Genomic DNA, 15,061 nt, shown 5'->3' with positions numbered 1-15,061 from the left:
GGAAAGTAACAAAACATTTTACCGATTAAATTAGTTCAGGATGTTTTCAATTTTCTTCATAGTTTTGTTACGACAGCAGATTTTCATCGTCAAGTATGATAACTATATTGAATATATTCATAAGTATGAAATGTTAATAAGAACTCTTTGAGATATGTCTCTTAAGTGAGATTTTCCACAGGTCATCCAGTGTAATGGTGTTTATTTCTGCTGCCTTTAAAAAAAACTAGTTTTCACAAAGCTTACAATAACATCATGGATGAATAGTTTACTTGTGTTCAGAGTTCCGTGAATAGAAAATACAGACAAGCTACCTGTTCATTGAAAAGTCTGAAGCCAGTGCATTATTTATGCTTCTCCTATGAATTCTACAGAATAACTTGGAATCTGTGCAGCAAAACAACAAAATGAAAACAGATCTAAAGACCAAAACATGACAACAACATATTTAGTGATATTCCCTTTCTCTCATCATGAGTGTGAATGTTAACCTTTAATCATTCTGTGTTTTGCAGCTCTTTTGAAAGTTGACAGCGAGCCGCCACATTTCAGTTCATCACAGAGAGTTTGACGTCTGTATTGTTGACGTTTCGTTGTTTGCTCCTAGAAAAACAATCATCTTGAATTATATTTGCCTTAAAAAATGTCTTGAATACAAACAGGAAAGTTTTTATTTGGGTTCACATTTCCAGTTTGCTTAATTTCCTTCACTGAGCGTTCAAAGAAATACAGAAACAACCAGAAATCTGAAACAAAAACTGAAAACTGGTTTTATCTTTGATGGACTACGCACCAAATGTTCTTTTTGTATATTCAATAAGTTTTCCGGAAGATTTCAAGTCGTGAAAAAAAAACTTGTGAGGGAGTAAATTGAAAACAAGAAGTTTATTGTTAATGTGATCAGGAGCTAAGACGATTCTGAAACTTTACACACACACAGAGAGAGAGAGAGAGAGAGAGAGAGAGAGAGAGAGAGAGAGAGAGAGAGAGAGAGAGAGAGAGAGAGAGAGAGAGAGAGAGAGAGAGAGAGAGAGAGAGAGAGAGAGAGAGAGAGAGAGAGAGAGAGAGAGAGAGAGAGAGAGAGAGAGAGAGAGAGGTGTAACGGGTAACTCGGTTAGTGTGTCAGCAGTGTGACTGACGGGGTATGAGCGTCACATGTCCTCGCGCTCATGCGGCAGTTTGACACTTTTACCCCGGACACACAGACCCGCCCGGACCCGCTGCTGTCCCTCCACCACGGACCCTCCACAGACCCCCCCGGCCATGGCGAGCGCTGACGGCCCGGCTACCTTACAGTCCTGGCTCAGTGAGTAAACGCGGAGCTCCGCTCAAACTTTCTAATGTTGTTTACTTGTTGATTTCTTCGCGGCGCGTGGTGAATTCTTCACAATCCAAGAGCGCGTGACTTCAGCCATGCTATCAGAGGTTTTATGTGGGAGTCAGAACTCCGTGTGTGCATACAGTTTTACCTTTAAACACAAGTTGTTGTTTTTTTGTTTTTTTTGCAGTCTCTCAGCAGGAAGTTGTTTATCTCGTGCGCGCACACTGGAAGCGCTCGAGCGAGATATTTTTTGCAGCGCGCACGCACGATGTTATTATGAATAATAAGCTCAAGAGATCACCTATCACATAAAGCTGTATTTTTAGTTTTTATTCACATTATGGGATAATTCTAACAGCTATGGGCTTTAAAAAATAAATCTTCTCTTACTGTATATATTTATATATGTAGATAGATAGATAGATAGATAGATAGATAGATAGATAGATAGATAGATAGATAGATAGATAGATAGAGATATTTGTATATCGTTACAACTTTCATAACTTAATAAACTAAAGCGTATTTGTCTTATTTATAAGGGCAATACATTATGTCCTAAAAACGTATTATAACAAGACTTTACATAGTTTTACTTGACAGTTTTTGCTTTTTATTGTTTTTTTCTACTCAAAAATTAAAAAGGAAAAAGGAAACTCTGTTTGACCATCAATTTGGTCCTGGTAATCCACATAAAATCCACTATGATCATTTTTCAAGGCTCTTTGTAATGTTCATTTATCTCTGCGTCATAGCTTCACAGTACTTTTCAATGCAGTGCTGTAATGTTCTTAAAAATATGTGAACTCATCAAAAGAGAGATGGAAGCAGTTGATGGTGTTAAACAGACACTCTGGACAGGTTAGCGCCTCATCATAGAGAAACAGACAAACACCCACTTATCAACATCTATGGTGTCTTTAGAATCACTGACTAACCTGACTTGCTCGTCTTTATCTGAGAAAGTGCCCAAAAAAAACCCACAAGAAAAAGGACAACATGCGAGTTTCTCAGAGTGGCTGGTTTAAAGCCATGTCTTTAGAATATAATAGAAGATATCAAAACTATTATTCAAATGACAAATTCAGCAATCGCTCACTTGTGAAGTGACATTATTAAAAGTGATTTGACAGCAGATAGAAAGCTACATTGGTGGGCAGAAAATCTAAAATATTTACTTTGGTCCGAGTCCAGCAGGGCTTTAAAGTCAACTGTAAAATGCTCCATTTGAGCTTTTACTTGGAGTTGACGAAGAGAAACAGAAATAGCAACAATATTCATCAGTCCTTCCAGCCGATGCTGGCAAAAGTTTTTATGTTTCCATTTTTGGTTGTGGCAATTTGAACTGGCTATAATTTACAAAATACATAAGTCATAAATATATGTACTGTTGTGATAACAGACAGGACCCAATGAAAGCATGAGAAACAGTCTGAGGACTCCTGCAGGGAAACATTAATGTGATTTAGAACTGTCAGTTCAGTTGAAGGAACTGCGTTTTTTACTCAACTTCCAGTTAAAATAACGTTGAATGTTTGTGCCCAGAAATAAGTAAATTAAAATCATTTAGCTTGTGTTCAGTTAGAAGTGAAAGGAATATAACTAAATTGTAAGATCCATCTAACGATCTGCTTTTATCTGTAACTACAAAAATCATGAGGCAGTTTTCTTTGTGAACAATTGTAGGTATAGTGTTTATTTTTTTTCTGTCATAAGAATAAACCTGTTGGCTACAGAAATGCAGATCAAAAGGTTTCAGTATGTACTCGAGTTGTGAGAACACTCAGATTGAAGAAAGTTGTAATTAAGTATGAATGAAATTACATTTTCCATTAAAAAAAATGCGCTTAAACATTCAAACGCTTAACATACTTGATGTCAGTAATGTGTGTATTTGTATCTTTGTTAGTAGTCACAACTACTAAAACATTGTAAGATATGATGGTTTAAAACTTCACAGCAGTAATTACAGCCATAGTCAGCTGACGAAAAATCAACTGATGCTTTTTTTTAACGCTTCGTCAACATTTCAGAGTCTCACTGGCAAAAGTGATGAATATGAAGATTTGCTGTCTTTCCTTTCTACTTCACGGTGACCGGTCATTCCAGTGGAGGGGAATCATTCATTCTGAAAACATGTTTTAGAGTCATCGTAAGGTCAGATGTTAGGGTTAGAGTTGTTAGTCATTACTAGAGTTTGGACGGCATGAAGTAAACGTATGTTCATACAAAGTCATGCAAGATGTAGAATGGGCTTTAAAATAAACACCTGAAATTGAGGTGAAACATGCTCAATCAGACATAATACTGCAATACACCAAGGTCCAAAGAGTCCTGAACATTTGTATTCAAGTACATCTACTGTCACTATGTTTTAGAAGTGTCGTTATTAGAGAAATACTCCAGAAAAAGTTACATTGCTACTCATGGTTCTGTGTGGGAGTTTGTGCCAGGTATAGCGTGTAAGTGTTTATTAATCTCAGTAGAATTGCTGCTCAGGGGTTTGACGTGTCTCGAATCAGTTTGAGTTTTTGTTGTTTTATTGTATGAAGTCATCATTTCGTATTCTGATTTTGAACTGCTCCCTTCTACAAAGTGCTTGTTGTATTTTTTGCTTCTATTTCAATAAGTTAGCAAGTCCCCTCTCTTCAACTCTTTAGTTAAAGTCAAATAATGATCTTGAAAAATACTCATTGTCTATTAATCTTATATTTACTGTTTGTCGCCGGTTATTGATGTGTGATACATTTTGTGGAGGAAAGTCTAAATCCTTTCAAATAAGCAGAACCAAATTAAAAAAAAAAAGCAACAACACATATTTAAAATGAATCAAATGGCAGAAAATCAAAGTTAGTTGCTTTTAATAATAATAATAAAAAGGTTTTTTTGCTTTCTTTATTCAGTAAGTTTGATTGTGATCTTCATACAATGAATTTAAGATACTTAAACTTACACACAGTCACATCTTGTAGGTACGATCGTTACACCACAGGTCTGGGTGTCATTTTCCACTTCCTCTTGTATTATACATTATTGTTTTTAGTGGTAATTGATGTTTTTTGTCTTTTTATTTTTTAGATCAGGCTACAGATCCAAGCAACCAGGAGGACAGATGGGACTGCATTCAAGGCTTCTACCAGCTGGTCAACCAGGAGAGTGACGGGTCAGCAGAATATTATTATTTACTCCTCATGACATTTGAAGTATTTATACGCAGCTGTGTGAACGTCGCCCGTCTGTTTTGAACACTTAACGCATGAATTAAAGCTCTGCGGGTTGGTGGGTTGCTTTTGAAAGTTCCTGTAACGTAACTTCGACCCTTGAGAAACGGTTGCTTCACGTCCAGATTGCAATCGCAATAAGTAACCTAAGTAAGTAAGTAACGTTGGTTTATAGAGCCCCTTTTCACAGACAAAGATAACAAAGTGATTTACACCATCAATAGCAAAAACAGAAACAGAGATAATGTCAATATAACCTTAATTAAATGTAGTAACAGTGACGAAAACTGTGAAGTAACAACTAAGATACAGAGAGGCAAAGCATACATGAACAAACCAATGAATAAAATAAATAGAATTTAGCAGCTGCAGGTCAACGAAAAGTGTATAATTGTAATATTCAGGAAATGGTAAGTCAGAAAGGCAAGCAGGGTAGTTTGTGTATCTTGACAATGTCTGTCATTGTATCTGTCTTATACTGTCTATAAGATGGATGTTCAACGAGGGCCTGTTCTGCCCTTTTAAACGGATTAAAGCTTTATTCTCTACCTCCAGACCACAGGAAGGCCTTCGTCTCCTCGCCCATAAAATCCAGTCCCCACAGGAGAAAGAGTCTCTGCAGGCTCTCACTGTGAGTAACTCCCTCTGTGTCTCTGATAGAGAAACCGCACGCGTGCTCATTTTCTGAGCTTCATTTGGACTCACAGCTCTCAGATGACTAGTTCTAACTCTCATGAGTCAAGCTCTGCATTTGTCGTGGCCTCTTCACACATTTAGTCCATTTATTCTAAAACCAAAGTCTTTGTTTTAACAGGGGCCCATTGTGGTCTTGTGAGTAATTATCTGTGACTAATTTCCACCGCATGGAGAGTTTAAGTCAGTCTCTCACTCCGAGATGTGATTTGGAGAAGCTTCTGGACGGCCCCGCACGCAACATGTCATGTGATGTGTGTCGGTGGTTAACCGCAAACATCCAGTTCTCTCCTCTGCCATGTGTTGCATCACAACAGAGCAGTTTGATTTCAGTTTGTTCTCGCCTGCAACGATTTATTCTTGGTGCTTTCCAGGTTCTCGAGGCATGCATGAACAACTGTGGCAGGAGGTTCCACACCGAGGCCGCCAAGTTTCGCTTTCTCAACGAGCTCATCAAAATCCTCACACCGAAGGTACGGCACTGAGGTGGCGTCATCCTCTGGTGTAACTGTTGTCCCGGTTTTATAGGCTCTGAAATCCTTTGCTTTTATCAACTTCAGAAAGTGGTTTCAAATGAAAAGGGTGTACCATTTGGATCCAAGTTTAAGATGAGCTCTTTTTATGAAAATAAGTCTGAAAAAGTGGGATCATCTTAGGCCTCGTTCACACGGCAGGGAAATGTGACCCAATTTAGATCTTTTTGCTCACAAGTGACCCATATCCGCCCTGTTTTGTGGCTGTGTGAAAACTCCAATTATATTGATCAGGACCCTGTATTAGAAGACTTAATGTGACGAACACAAAATAAATGTGTATAGATTTCAGAAAGCCTTGATCTGGCCTCTCATAAGCAAGCAGTGATAGAAGTAGAATTAGCTCAGCAACGCCATCCACAACAAACTGTTCTTTGAGCATAATGTCGATGCATTCTGCGACAAAGCGGGACGGCACATAGGAACACACAGGAATTTTAATGTTGATTAGACTTTTATGAGAATGTTTCATTGAACCTCTTCTTACTTTTTCCTTTGTGTGTTGGCACGAGTCACTCACACTCCAAGATAAAAACGGTGAGTGTTTTAAAAACCTGTGAAATTGCACAAGACACACCCAACGAGCTAAAGGATTTGTAGAGAAGAAAGAACTCTCATCTTCTGAGTTTCGCTTGCGAGCGTCTGGTGGTCAGTTCATGCCGAGCCAAAAGACACAAAACCTTTTTTTTCCAACTTCCATTGATCTGCTCAGGAGCTGTAAACAAGTGTAAATGGCTGCATATATTGTTGGACTGCTGTTTTTTGTTTCGTGTGTTTTATTGGCTGCTGTACTACAAATTGCACCTCAGGGTTAATGAAGTTCACTCTCACCTTGACTAGGAATATGCAGTATGTGGACGCCTGTAGCTCAGCTGGTGGAGCAGGTTGACTTCCATTCCTCATGTTGGTGGTTTAAAACCTGTCCAACCGGAATCTTTGCTGCCCCCTGGTGTGCGAACACCTTTAGTGTATTGAGTGTGGATGTGAGTGGGTAAATATGACTGATCCTGGAAATCAGTTGTTTTATGGATCGGAGGAATCTGTTTCACTGCAGAGTATGAAAGAAAATAATACAAAACAATAAGGAGAGGGTATTTTGCTGATTTAATTTGGATCGAGACAAATGAAAATGGTCAAATAAGCTTTTCTGCAAAACATTTGCAGACATTAAAAGCTAGGATAGAAACATTAATGCTCTTTATTGACTAAGAATCCCAGCAGCTGTTAATAGTTTTGTGAAACTTTACCTTGTGACGTGGTTGAAGATCTGTCGGGCAGTGCTCGTCATACAACCTCGGCCGTGAAGCACGCTGCTGTACGATGCACTAAGTCAAGTCTATTTAAAGTCCATGTACAAAGTGAAGTGACCCTTCTGTTTCTCTCTGAACAGTACTTTGGTGCCTGGAGTCCACAGAAGGTCAAAGACAGAGTGACGGAGGTCCTCTATGGCTGGACCCTCTGGCTTAAAGATGAGCCCAAGATTCAGGAAGCCTACAGCATGCTGAAGAAACAAGGTCGGGGGGGGAAATGGACTCGTAACCGTGAACTTTTTATCAATTCTTTTTTAAGAAAACATGCGGATTTTCACATGGATCATCGATATTTACAGATATATGAAGGACTGATGTGATTTATACAGTGCAGAGTGCTATTTTATCTAAATTTAGAATTAAACTATCTGCTGTTTATTTCTCTGTTTGCAGGTATTGTGGAAAAAGATCCCAAACTGCCAGACAGAGTTATAATGGCTCCTCTACCACAACGGCCCACTGAGTCTGTTTTTGACAAGGAGGACAAAGCTAAGGTGTGTGTGCATGCGTGCGTGCGTGCGTGCGTGCGTGCGTGCCTTTCAGCTTGCTCACATGTGTTTCTGTGTCTTCAGCTCTTATCTCAGTTATTGAAAAGCGCCCGTCCTGAAGACTTGGCGACTGCTAACAGGCTCATTAAAAACACCATCAGAGAGGTGAGCTGGGCTGTTTCACTGATGTACTACAGACCGAATGAATGAGGAGGTCAATTGTCCGTGTATACGTGTGTTTATTAGGAGCAGGAAAAAGCTGAGAAAGTGTCAAAGCGGGAGTCTACACTGAAGGAGGTGGAGCGCAGCACCAAGCAGCTCAGAGAGCTTCTGGACCAGCACAGAATCAGTGGAACCTCGTTACAGCTCAGTGACGACGTTAAGGTACGCTGAACGCAACAATACTAATCCTGGGGTTGAAGTAGTTTGGACAATACCTGAATTTTAGTCTGATAAAACAAACGGAAAGAATCCTCTTTTTAATCACACATCATTGTTTGATAGCAGCCTCAGTGTTATTAGCTGTGTTTACACAGTTTTCTCAATCTGATTGAAATCTCCGATTGAGAGATGAGATTGTCTTGTTGACATAAACACAGAATAAAGGGATGATCGGACTGATTGTTTGCATCTAGATTATTGTCTGATTCAATTAGAAGCTCAATCCATCATGTTTTGACTTGCATTTACTGCCTGTGACATGTGCACATGATGGCTTTGTTTTCTTGACTAATGGACCTTGTTGTGTTTTATACATTTATTTAGAAACTGCAGCAATACCAAAATATATAGAGTCTAAAAGTTCTGCTTTGCCACCACTAGTTTCCTCAAAACACAACGCAGTAAGTGTCACGTGGTTAATGATGTAACAGACGTGACACCTCTGATCCTACGTTCATTCTCATCCAGCGATGAATCGAAGGTCATTGTGATCCCAGAAAGTGGCATCAGTGATGTGTGTGTGTGTGTGTGTGTGTGTGTGTGTGTGTGTGTGTGTGTGTGTGTGTGTGTGTGTGTGTGTGTGTGTGTGTGTGTGTGCGCAGTGTCCTGAGCAGTGTCGTTCAGATTTCACACATTTGTTTCCCCTGTTACAAAGATGAACTGATTAGACTTCACTGTGACCTCAACCGATTTGGTTCATTCAGGATCTCTTGAAAACTGACACTTAATGCTTCTTCACGTATTCCAGAATATTCTGAACTTCGTATGACTGTATGCACACTTTAAATTACAAATTTGTGTCTCTTAAAAAAAAAAAAAAAGCACAAAAACATATTCAAAAGGAAAATAGATTGTCCTTCCTACCCTGAAATAACTTGGAAGTTTAGAGCACAAAGACTAACTACTGCACACACTGTGAGTCAATTTAGATCTGAAAATTAGTTTGCTATTTTATTTTTGTAGTAGAAGTTTTAGATGTTTTTGATTCTTTGATGTTTGTAAAAAAAAAAAAAGAGAGAGAGAGAGAGCCACAACATTTGGCTATGCAGGTCATTAAGAACAGTCCAGTATAGCTGCAGTTAAAAGGTTTGGCTGGTTTAGTTGCTTGGTGGATGACTCACTCAGATGTTTTATCTTGGGGAAGCAGTACGAGTCCTTGACAAAGCAGTACTTCCAAAACCTATTTAGTTGATGTTTCTCAGAGGTTATATCAGACTCTTTAAACTGAGCTCCAGTACCTCCTGTACTAGAGTATCCGACCGTTCCCATTTAAACCTTGGAGCAACATTTCCATTTTTCTGGTCTGGATTAAAATAGACAAACTTCCTCCTTTGTGCAGCGCTTCTTGCGAAGGATTGATCGATTTTTCAAAACGGGTGAAACTCGCTTTTGTCACCTTAAGTCTGGGTGGAAAAATCTGAAAACGCCTGTTTTTTATTGTTGCTCCTGGTTTTTGTGGGTTGATGTAAACAAAAAGAAGGTTTTTTCTGGACGACTACTGTTGATTACATTTCTACTCAAATGCTTCATAGACAATATAAACAAGTCACTAATTAACTTGCATATTGTTGATCGGACTGAAAGACACAATGTCTCCTGACTGTTGTCATGTCCATCAATGACTGTTAAGCTGTTGCTCCCCCACCATCTTCCTCCTAGGCGGTGTACGAGCGCTGTGACCGCCTGAGGCCCAACTTATTCCGGCTAGCCAGCGACACGGGGGACGACGACGACGCGCTGGCACAGATCCTGGCGGCGAACGATGAGCTGACGCTCGTCGTGAAGACTTACAAGGATCGCGTGGGGAGAGCAGAGCAGGACGGAGGAGGAGCAGGAAACAGGAGCGAAGAGGCAACGAGTCAGGACACCGGTAGACTTCGATCTGTTCACCGCTTTGTCCGTGGGTCCCCGTGGGCGGACGCCTTGACCTTCTGCCGAGCTCTTCTTTGTGTTTGAACCCGCCCTGTCTTGTTCCTGCAGCTCCCACGAGTCCCAGGGGAATTAAGAGCTACCACCTCATCGATCTGTCCGCGCTGGACTCTCCTCAGACCTACAGGAACGCTGACTCACCGCCTGCCTTCCGATCCTCGTCACCAGACAGCAGCTTGCAGTCTGAATTCCAGCCGGGCTTCAATGAATTAGGTAGACCGACTCTGAATTGATGGTCTGTAACAGGGATCAATGTGTTTCATAAACTAATGAGGCGCTTTGTGATTACAGAGTCGCTCTCAAAACAGGTTGAACAGAATCCAAAGTCGTACTATGAGGAACTGATGCAGGTGAATCTCCGGCTCGGGAATTTGATTTAAAGATGCGTTTCACTTGGACTCGGACGACGAGTACCTGATTATCTCTTCATATCTTTTAGTTTGATGGAGACATTCATATAAAGAATAACGAGCAGAACGGAGGGAGAGGAGTCATGCTGAGATCTCGAGGTTGTGGGGACGGCAGTACGTCCAATGGGATGGACACTCGGTAAGATTAATAGTAGAGTGAGAGGCTCTGGACTGGAGTCAGCGATGTGCACTGCATGACGAACACACTGCACAACCGATCCAAGCATCACATTTAAACTTATTTAACCACTGAACTGTTTCTGCCTTTTCTTTTTTTAAGGTTTCTCCTTCAAACTCAACAGTTTACAGATTCAGGATCAGCATCCAAGAGCCAGAAACAAGCAAACAGTGTTTCCCCATCGAAACGGGAGCAGAGCCCGTGTTCTCCTCAGCTTCTGAAAAATGTCTTTGTGCCCATGGAGACCATCGTATCCAGTACGTTCCTCTTTGTCGACTCTTTTCTCCCAAATTACTGCTGTAAATAAACTTTTTTTTTTATTGCGTGTGAGCAGTGGGACAAACCACATCACTAATTGTGTGTCCTGGTGTCCTGCAGGTCAACTGGAGCCGATCACGTTATACGACCGTGGCGGGATCCGTGCGTCGCTTCATTTCGCCAGAGACTGCCCGCCCGGACATCCCGGCGTGGCCGTAGTCGTCATGTCCGCTGTGAACACGTCTGCCCTCCAAGTGGAACACCTCACCTTCCAAGCCGCCGTCCCAAAGGTATCAAACGCTCGCGGAGAAGCCAGATAAAGTGTCATCTGACAGTAAAGGTTGGCGAATGAAAAACCAGGACTACTGCAGTGTCATCATTCAACTGTTTCTATTTATTTCCCTGCTTATTTTTTAAGAACTAAAACTAAGACGGACTAAAACAGATGAACTTTTTGGTGCTTTGTGTCATAAATCAGAGATACAATATTTGGCCGAGTGAAGAAAAATTTGAATTTCATTTAGAGTGGAGGATCAATCCCGTGTTTATACTTCATTTTTCAACTTTGAGTCCTCCTGTTGGGAGTCGGGCTGTAAAAAGTCACTCATGTCACCTCTGCCTTGGTTGGCTTGTTGTCAGTGTTGAACACCCGGCTCAGTGTCTGTGTGATTACTGTCCTGCAGAACATGTTGGTGAAACTTCAGCCGGCCTCCGGGACCAACCTGCCTCCTTACAACCCTCTGCTGCCTCCACCGGCCATCTCACAGGTGCTCCTGCTGGCTAATCCTCATGGCGTGAGTACACACACACACACACACACACACACACACACACACACACACACACACACACACACACACACACACACACACACACACACACACACACACACACACCTTTGGAAACATTCAACTGAAATCATTATTTTAACACCCTTTATCTAGTAACTACTACCAAATGATAACCCAACAATTAGGTTTCCTAAAGCTGACAGTTAAAACATTTCTTATACGTTTCTTCTTTTTGAATCCATATTTTATCAATGGGGAAAGCAGCAAATTATCAATCAGAAAAAATGGTTCCAAACATGATACTAATGGATTGAGGTGATTTAAGATGGTTTCAGGATTTGCGGGGGTCTCCGGGTCCTTTTCTTGTTATAGTGCTGAAAGCAGTTGGCCTGGCTGTGAGAATTAATGCTTTTATTGGAGTTTTTTGTCTTCAATATGGAACCTCCCATATTTTTCCTAATTTTGTGCCGCTGTCCTCCAAAAAATGTGAAAATAACTTTTTTAGTGACTGGTTTAGCTTAGCATTTAGCATCGGGGGGATTTAACAGGGTCTGTCACACAGAAGTGACAGACGTACTGTGTAGTACTGTCAGGTTAGTACTGATGTACTAACATTACATGTATAATGGATACACAGAAAACATCCAAGCAGGACAACTTATTGGAAAAAAGTTTTATTGAGCAGAAAAAAGTTTTTAGACTGGTTGTTTGTACGGTTGATTAAGTTGATGTGTTTACTTAATCCTTCGGAAGATTTGAACGGTTCTGCTCTGATTGCATGTCCTCTGTCTTCAGGGTTCGGTCCGCCTGCGCTACAAACTCACACTGACACACGGGGAGCAGCAGCTGGACGAGACCGGAGACGTCAGCAGCTTTCCTGACTGGAGATCTTTGATCGGCCGCTGAGCAGCTGAACCAGAGGAGGAGCTGACAGCAGAGAGGTCAAAGAGAAACTTAGTGGGAAACTTTTGAAGCATCAAATGCACCTGGAGCAGATCCTCTCAGAGTAACACCAGCAATGATTTCGTTTTTGTTTTCTTTTACTTTGTGTTTTTCCCCATCAGAGACATTTGTGAATTTACAGTTTGAGTAAACAGAGCTGGACGATGTTTCGCTGGTGAAAATGCTACAGACCAATGAGCAGGAGAGATAAACGTTTGAAAGCAGTGATAAAACATTTTCTTAACAAGCAGGAGATAAACGTGTACGGGAGTTTAGAACTAGAGTATGGTGTCATTTGTTCAAGGGAGGATGATACATTTTAGTTATGATTCTTGAAAACAAGCATCATTGTGGCTACGTCCTGCCTCTTTCATGGAAATCTTTATTTATTGGCTTTTTGTCAGACTCCCAAAGTGCCTCAAGAGGGAACATGTTGTGGGTTTTTTGTATTTATTTTACAAGTGTTTTCTAAAAGTGAGACCGCCATCCTGTTTTGTAATTGATTAAAAAAAAAAAAAAAAAAGTTGTTCTGCAGATTTGTATTACAGTCTGAATATGTGACAAACATCTGAGAATACTTAACTTTAAAAAGTATTCAAAGTTGTGAAAATTGTACAATTAAAAGGTTTGAAAAACATGTCAGTTTTTTTTTTTCATAGAATTACCAATTTTCAGAATCATACAAGATCCTATCTTCCTCTTGTTACGACCCGGCTCTGCTAAGAGAAGGATGTAGTGGAGGAAGCAACAAATACCAGGTGAGTTTGGGTGAAGTGAGGGTTTTATTGGGAGTTCTTGGGTTTATAATAATCAAACAGAACCCCAAAGACGCAATAATACAGAGGGCCAAACAGGTAGTACCCAATAACTATACAATGTTTGATTGAATATAACAAAAAAGGCAGCTTCTTCTCTAGAAGGCCTTTAACTAAAGTTCAACTAACACAAACTCCATAAATAAAAGAGTGGCAAATTGGAAACAAAAAAAACCCCACTAATTAACAACACAAAACTGCTGGTACCTTCACCAAACTGTTGGACGATGGGTCCTGCTGACCAAGGTTCAGCTCACACACAGATATCGAAAGGTTTAGCGTGGAGGCGAGTTCAAAAGCTCACGCAGCGATTCAAACACACACACCAAGGTTCCCGGGACAGACCGAGCAGACACTTCCTGCATCAGCCGCCCATAGGAGTCTGCTGGAGCTGTTTAAATAGTCTCAGCTGGTGGGCGGAGCTGAGCCAATCAGCAGTCATTTTCCAATCAAAGTGCTCCACATCAGGACAGGAGGAGGAGGAGGAGGAAGCCGGTGAGGATACCTCCTGTCTAACAGCACAATGGAACAAACACACACACAGAGGCGGAGGCGATGCCATACAGCCTGGGGGCTGTAACGCTCTCTTAAAAAAAACATGTCACAGACTTTTAAAAATACATTGAAATTACCTTTAATCTCACATGAGGCAGCAATTCTAGACTTGGAAAAATGAACAGATAAACAGGCCTTGTTTTGAAAGTGTGAAAGGATGCAATATGTATGTATTTCTGAAAAGTGGGAAGAAATTAAATCAGAAAGATCAGAAATGTAAGAAAAAAATCATTGTAAAGGTGGATAATTGGAAAATAATGGAAATGAGATGAAAAAAACTATGAAGTGATAAATTCGAAAATAGAAGTTAACACAAGTTCAAAACAATTATTTTCAGTTACCATTATTAAAAACTTTAATTATCCAAAAAGGATAAGATGTGATCACATTTAGCACAAATATCCACTTGTGTTGAAGGATGTACTAATTCTGCAGCGGTCGCAATAACCTCACTAATAAACATGAGACTAAAACAGGCCTGCCAGAGGATCCAGTCCGGCTCATCCATCCTCGGTGGGGTTGCAGGAGCCGATCCCAGCTGACTGGGTGAAGGCAGGTACAGTCTGCACAGGTCACCACAGGACCAACACACACACACACACACATATGGCCAATCACCATTTAGCCTCAAATGCATGTTTTAGCCATATAAAATCCATAACTGCTGGGAGAAAGGCCTCAAATGTACATCAGACTGGGGATTTTCTCACTGTGAGGCGAAAGTGCTGACCACTACACCACCATGGGAACACCCGATGAGAGCTGGTGAAAACATTCACACTGACCTTTTTAAAAAAATTTAATTTCTGGTTGTTAGTATTGCTTGAAACATTAGATATTGTACTGAAACAAAAACCTTTGGAGTTGTCATTATTTAAAGGTTACAGACAGAATGAGTTCAAACGAGGCTGCATTTGGCCCCTGAACTCATGATTTGTTCGTTGCATTGTCGAGACATTCCCTTTGTGCGGTGCTGTTGATAGAAACTCATACAGTCAAGCTTTGGGCAGGTTGATTACGAATCACACAATAAAAGAATTACATTTTATGGAGCTCAATAAAAGCTTAGATCCTTCACTATTAAGGTGGAGGTGAGGTAGTTACTACAACTGTGTTAGTATTCTATTGATTATTACATTTATGTTCATTATTTTTTTTTTTTTTCAAATTAACCCT

The 15,061-nt window shown here is 40.5% G+C and overlaps 1 protein-coding gene across 1 annotated transcript; it reads left to right on the top strand.

Moving 5' to 3' along the window:
* The first annotated feature begins 1,023 nt into the window (after positions 1–1,023).
* On the top strand, positions 1,024–13,145 carry LOC308109225 (ADP-ribosylation factor-binding protein GGA2-like). Its single transcript, XM_080462661.1, has 16 exons — positions 1,024–1,306; positions 4,400–4,484; positions 5,098–5,173; positions 5,610–5,708; positions 7,159–7,282; positions 7,472–7,572; positions 7,651–7,731; positions 7,813–7,950; positions 9,667–9,877; positions 9,988–10,149; positions 10,228–10,286; positions 10,376–10,485; positions 10,627–10,781; positions 10,903–11,072; positions 11,466–11,576; positions 12,369–13,145. Exons 1-16 carry the CDS (start codon positions 1,156–1,158, stop codon positions 12,477–12,479), a joined length of 1,944 nt encoding a protein of 647 aa, XP_080318787.1. The 5' UTR covers positions 1,024–1,155; the 3' UTR covers positions 12,480–13,145.
* The last annotated feature ends 1,916 nt before the right edge of the window (positions 13,146–15,061 follow it).

This window comes from Lipophrys pholis (assembly GCF_963383615.2).
Source record: "Lipophrys pholis genome assembly, chromosome: 5".
NCBI classification, from domain to species: domain Eukaryota; kingdom Metazoa; phylum Chordata; class Actinopteri; order Blenniiformes; family Blenniidae; genus Lipophrys; species Lipophrys pholis.
Note: the sequence above shows the minus strand (reverse complement) of the source record. Positions and strands in the feature narration are given on the sequence as shown.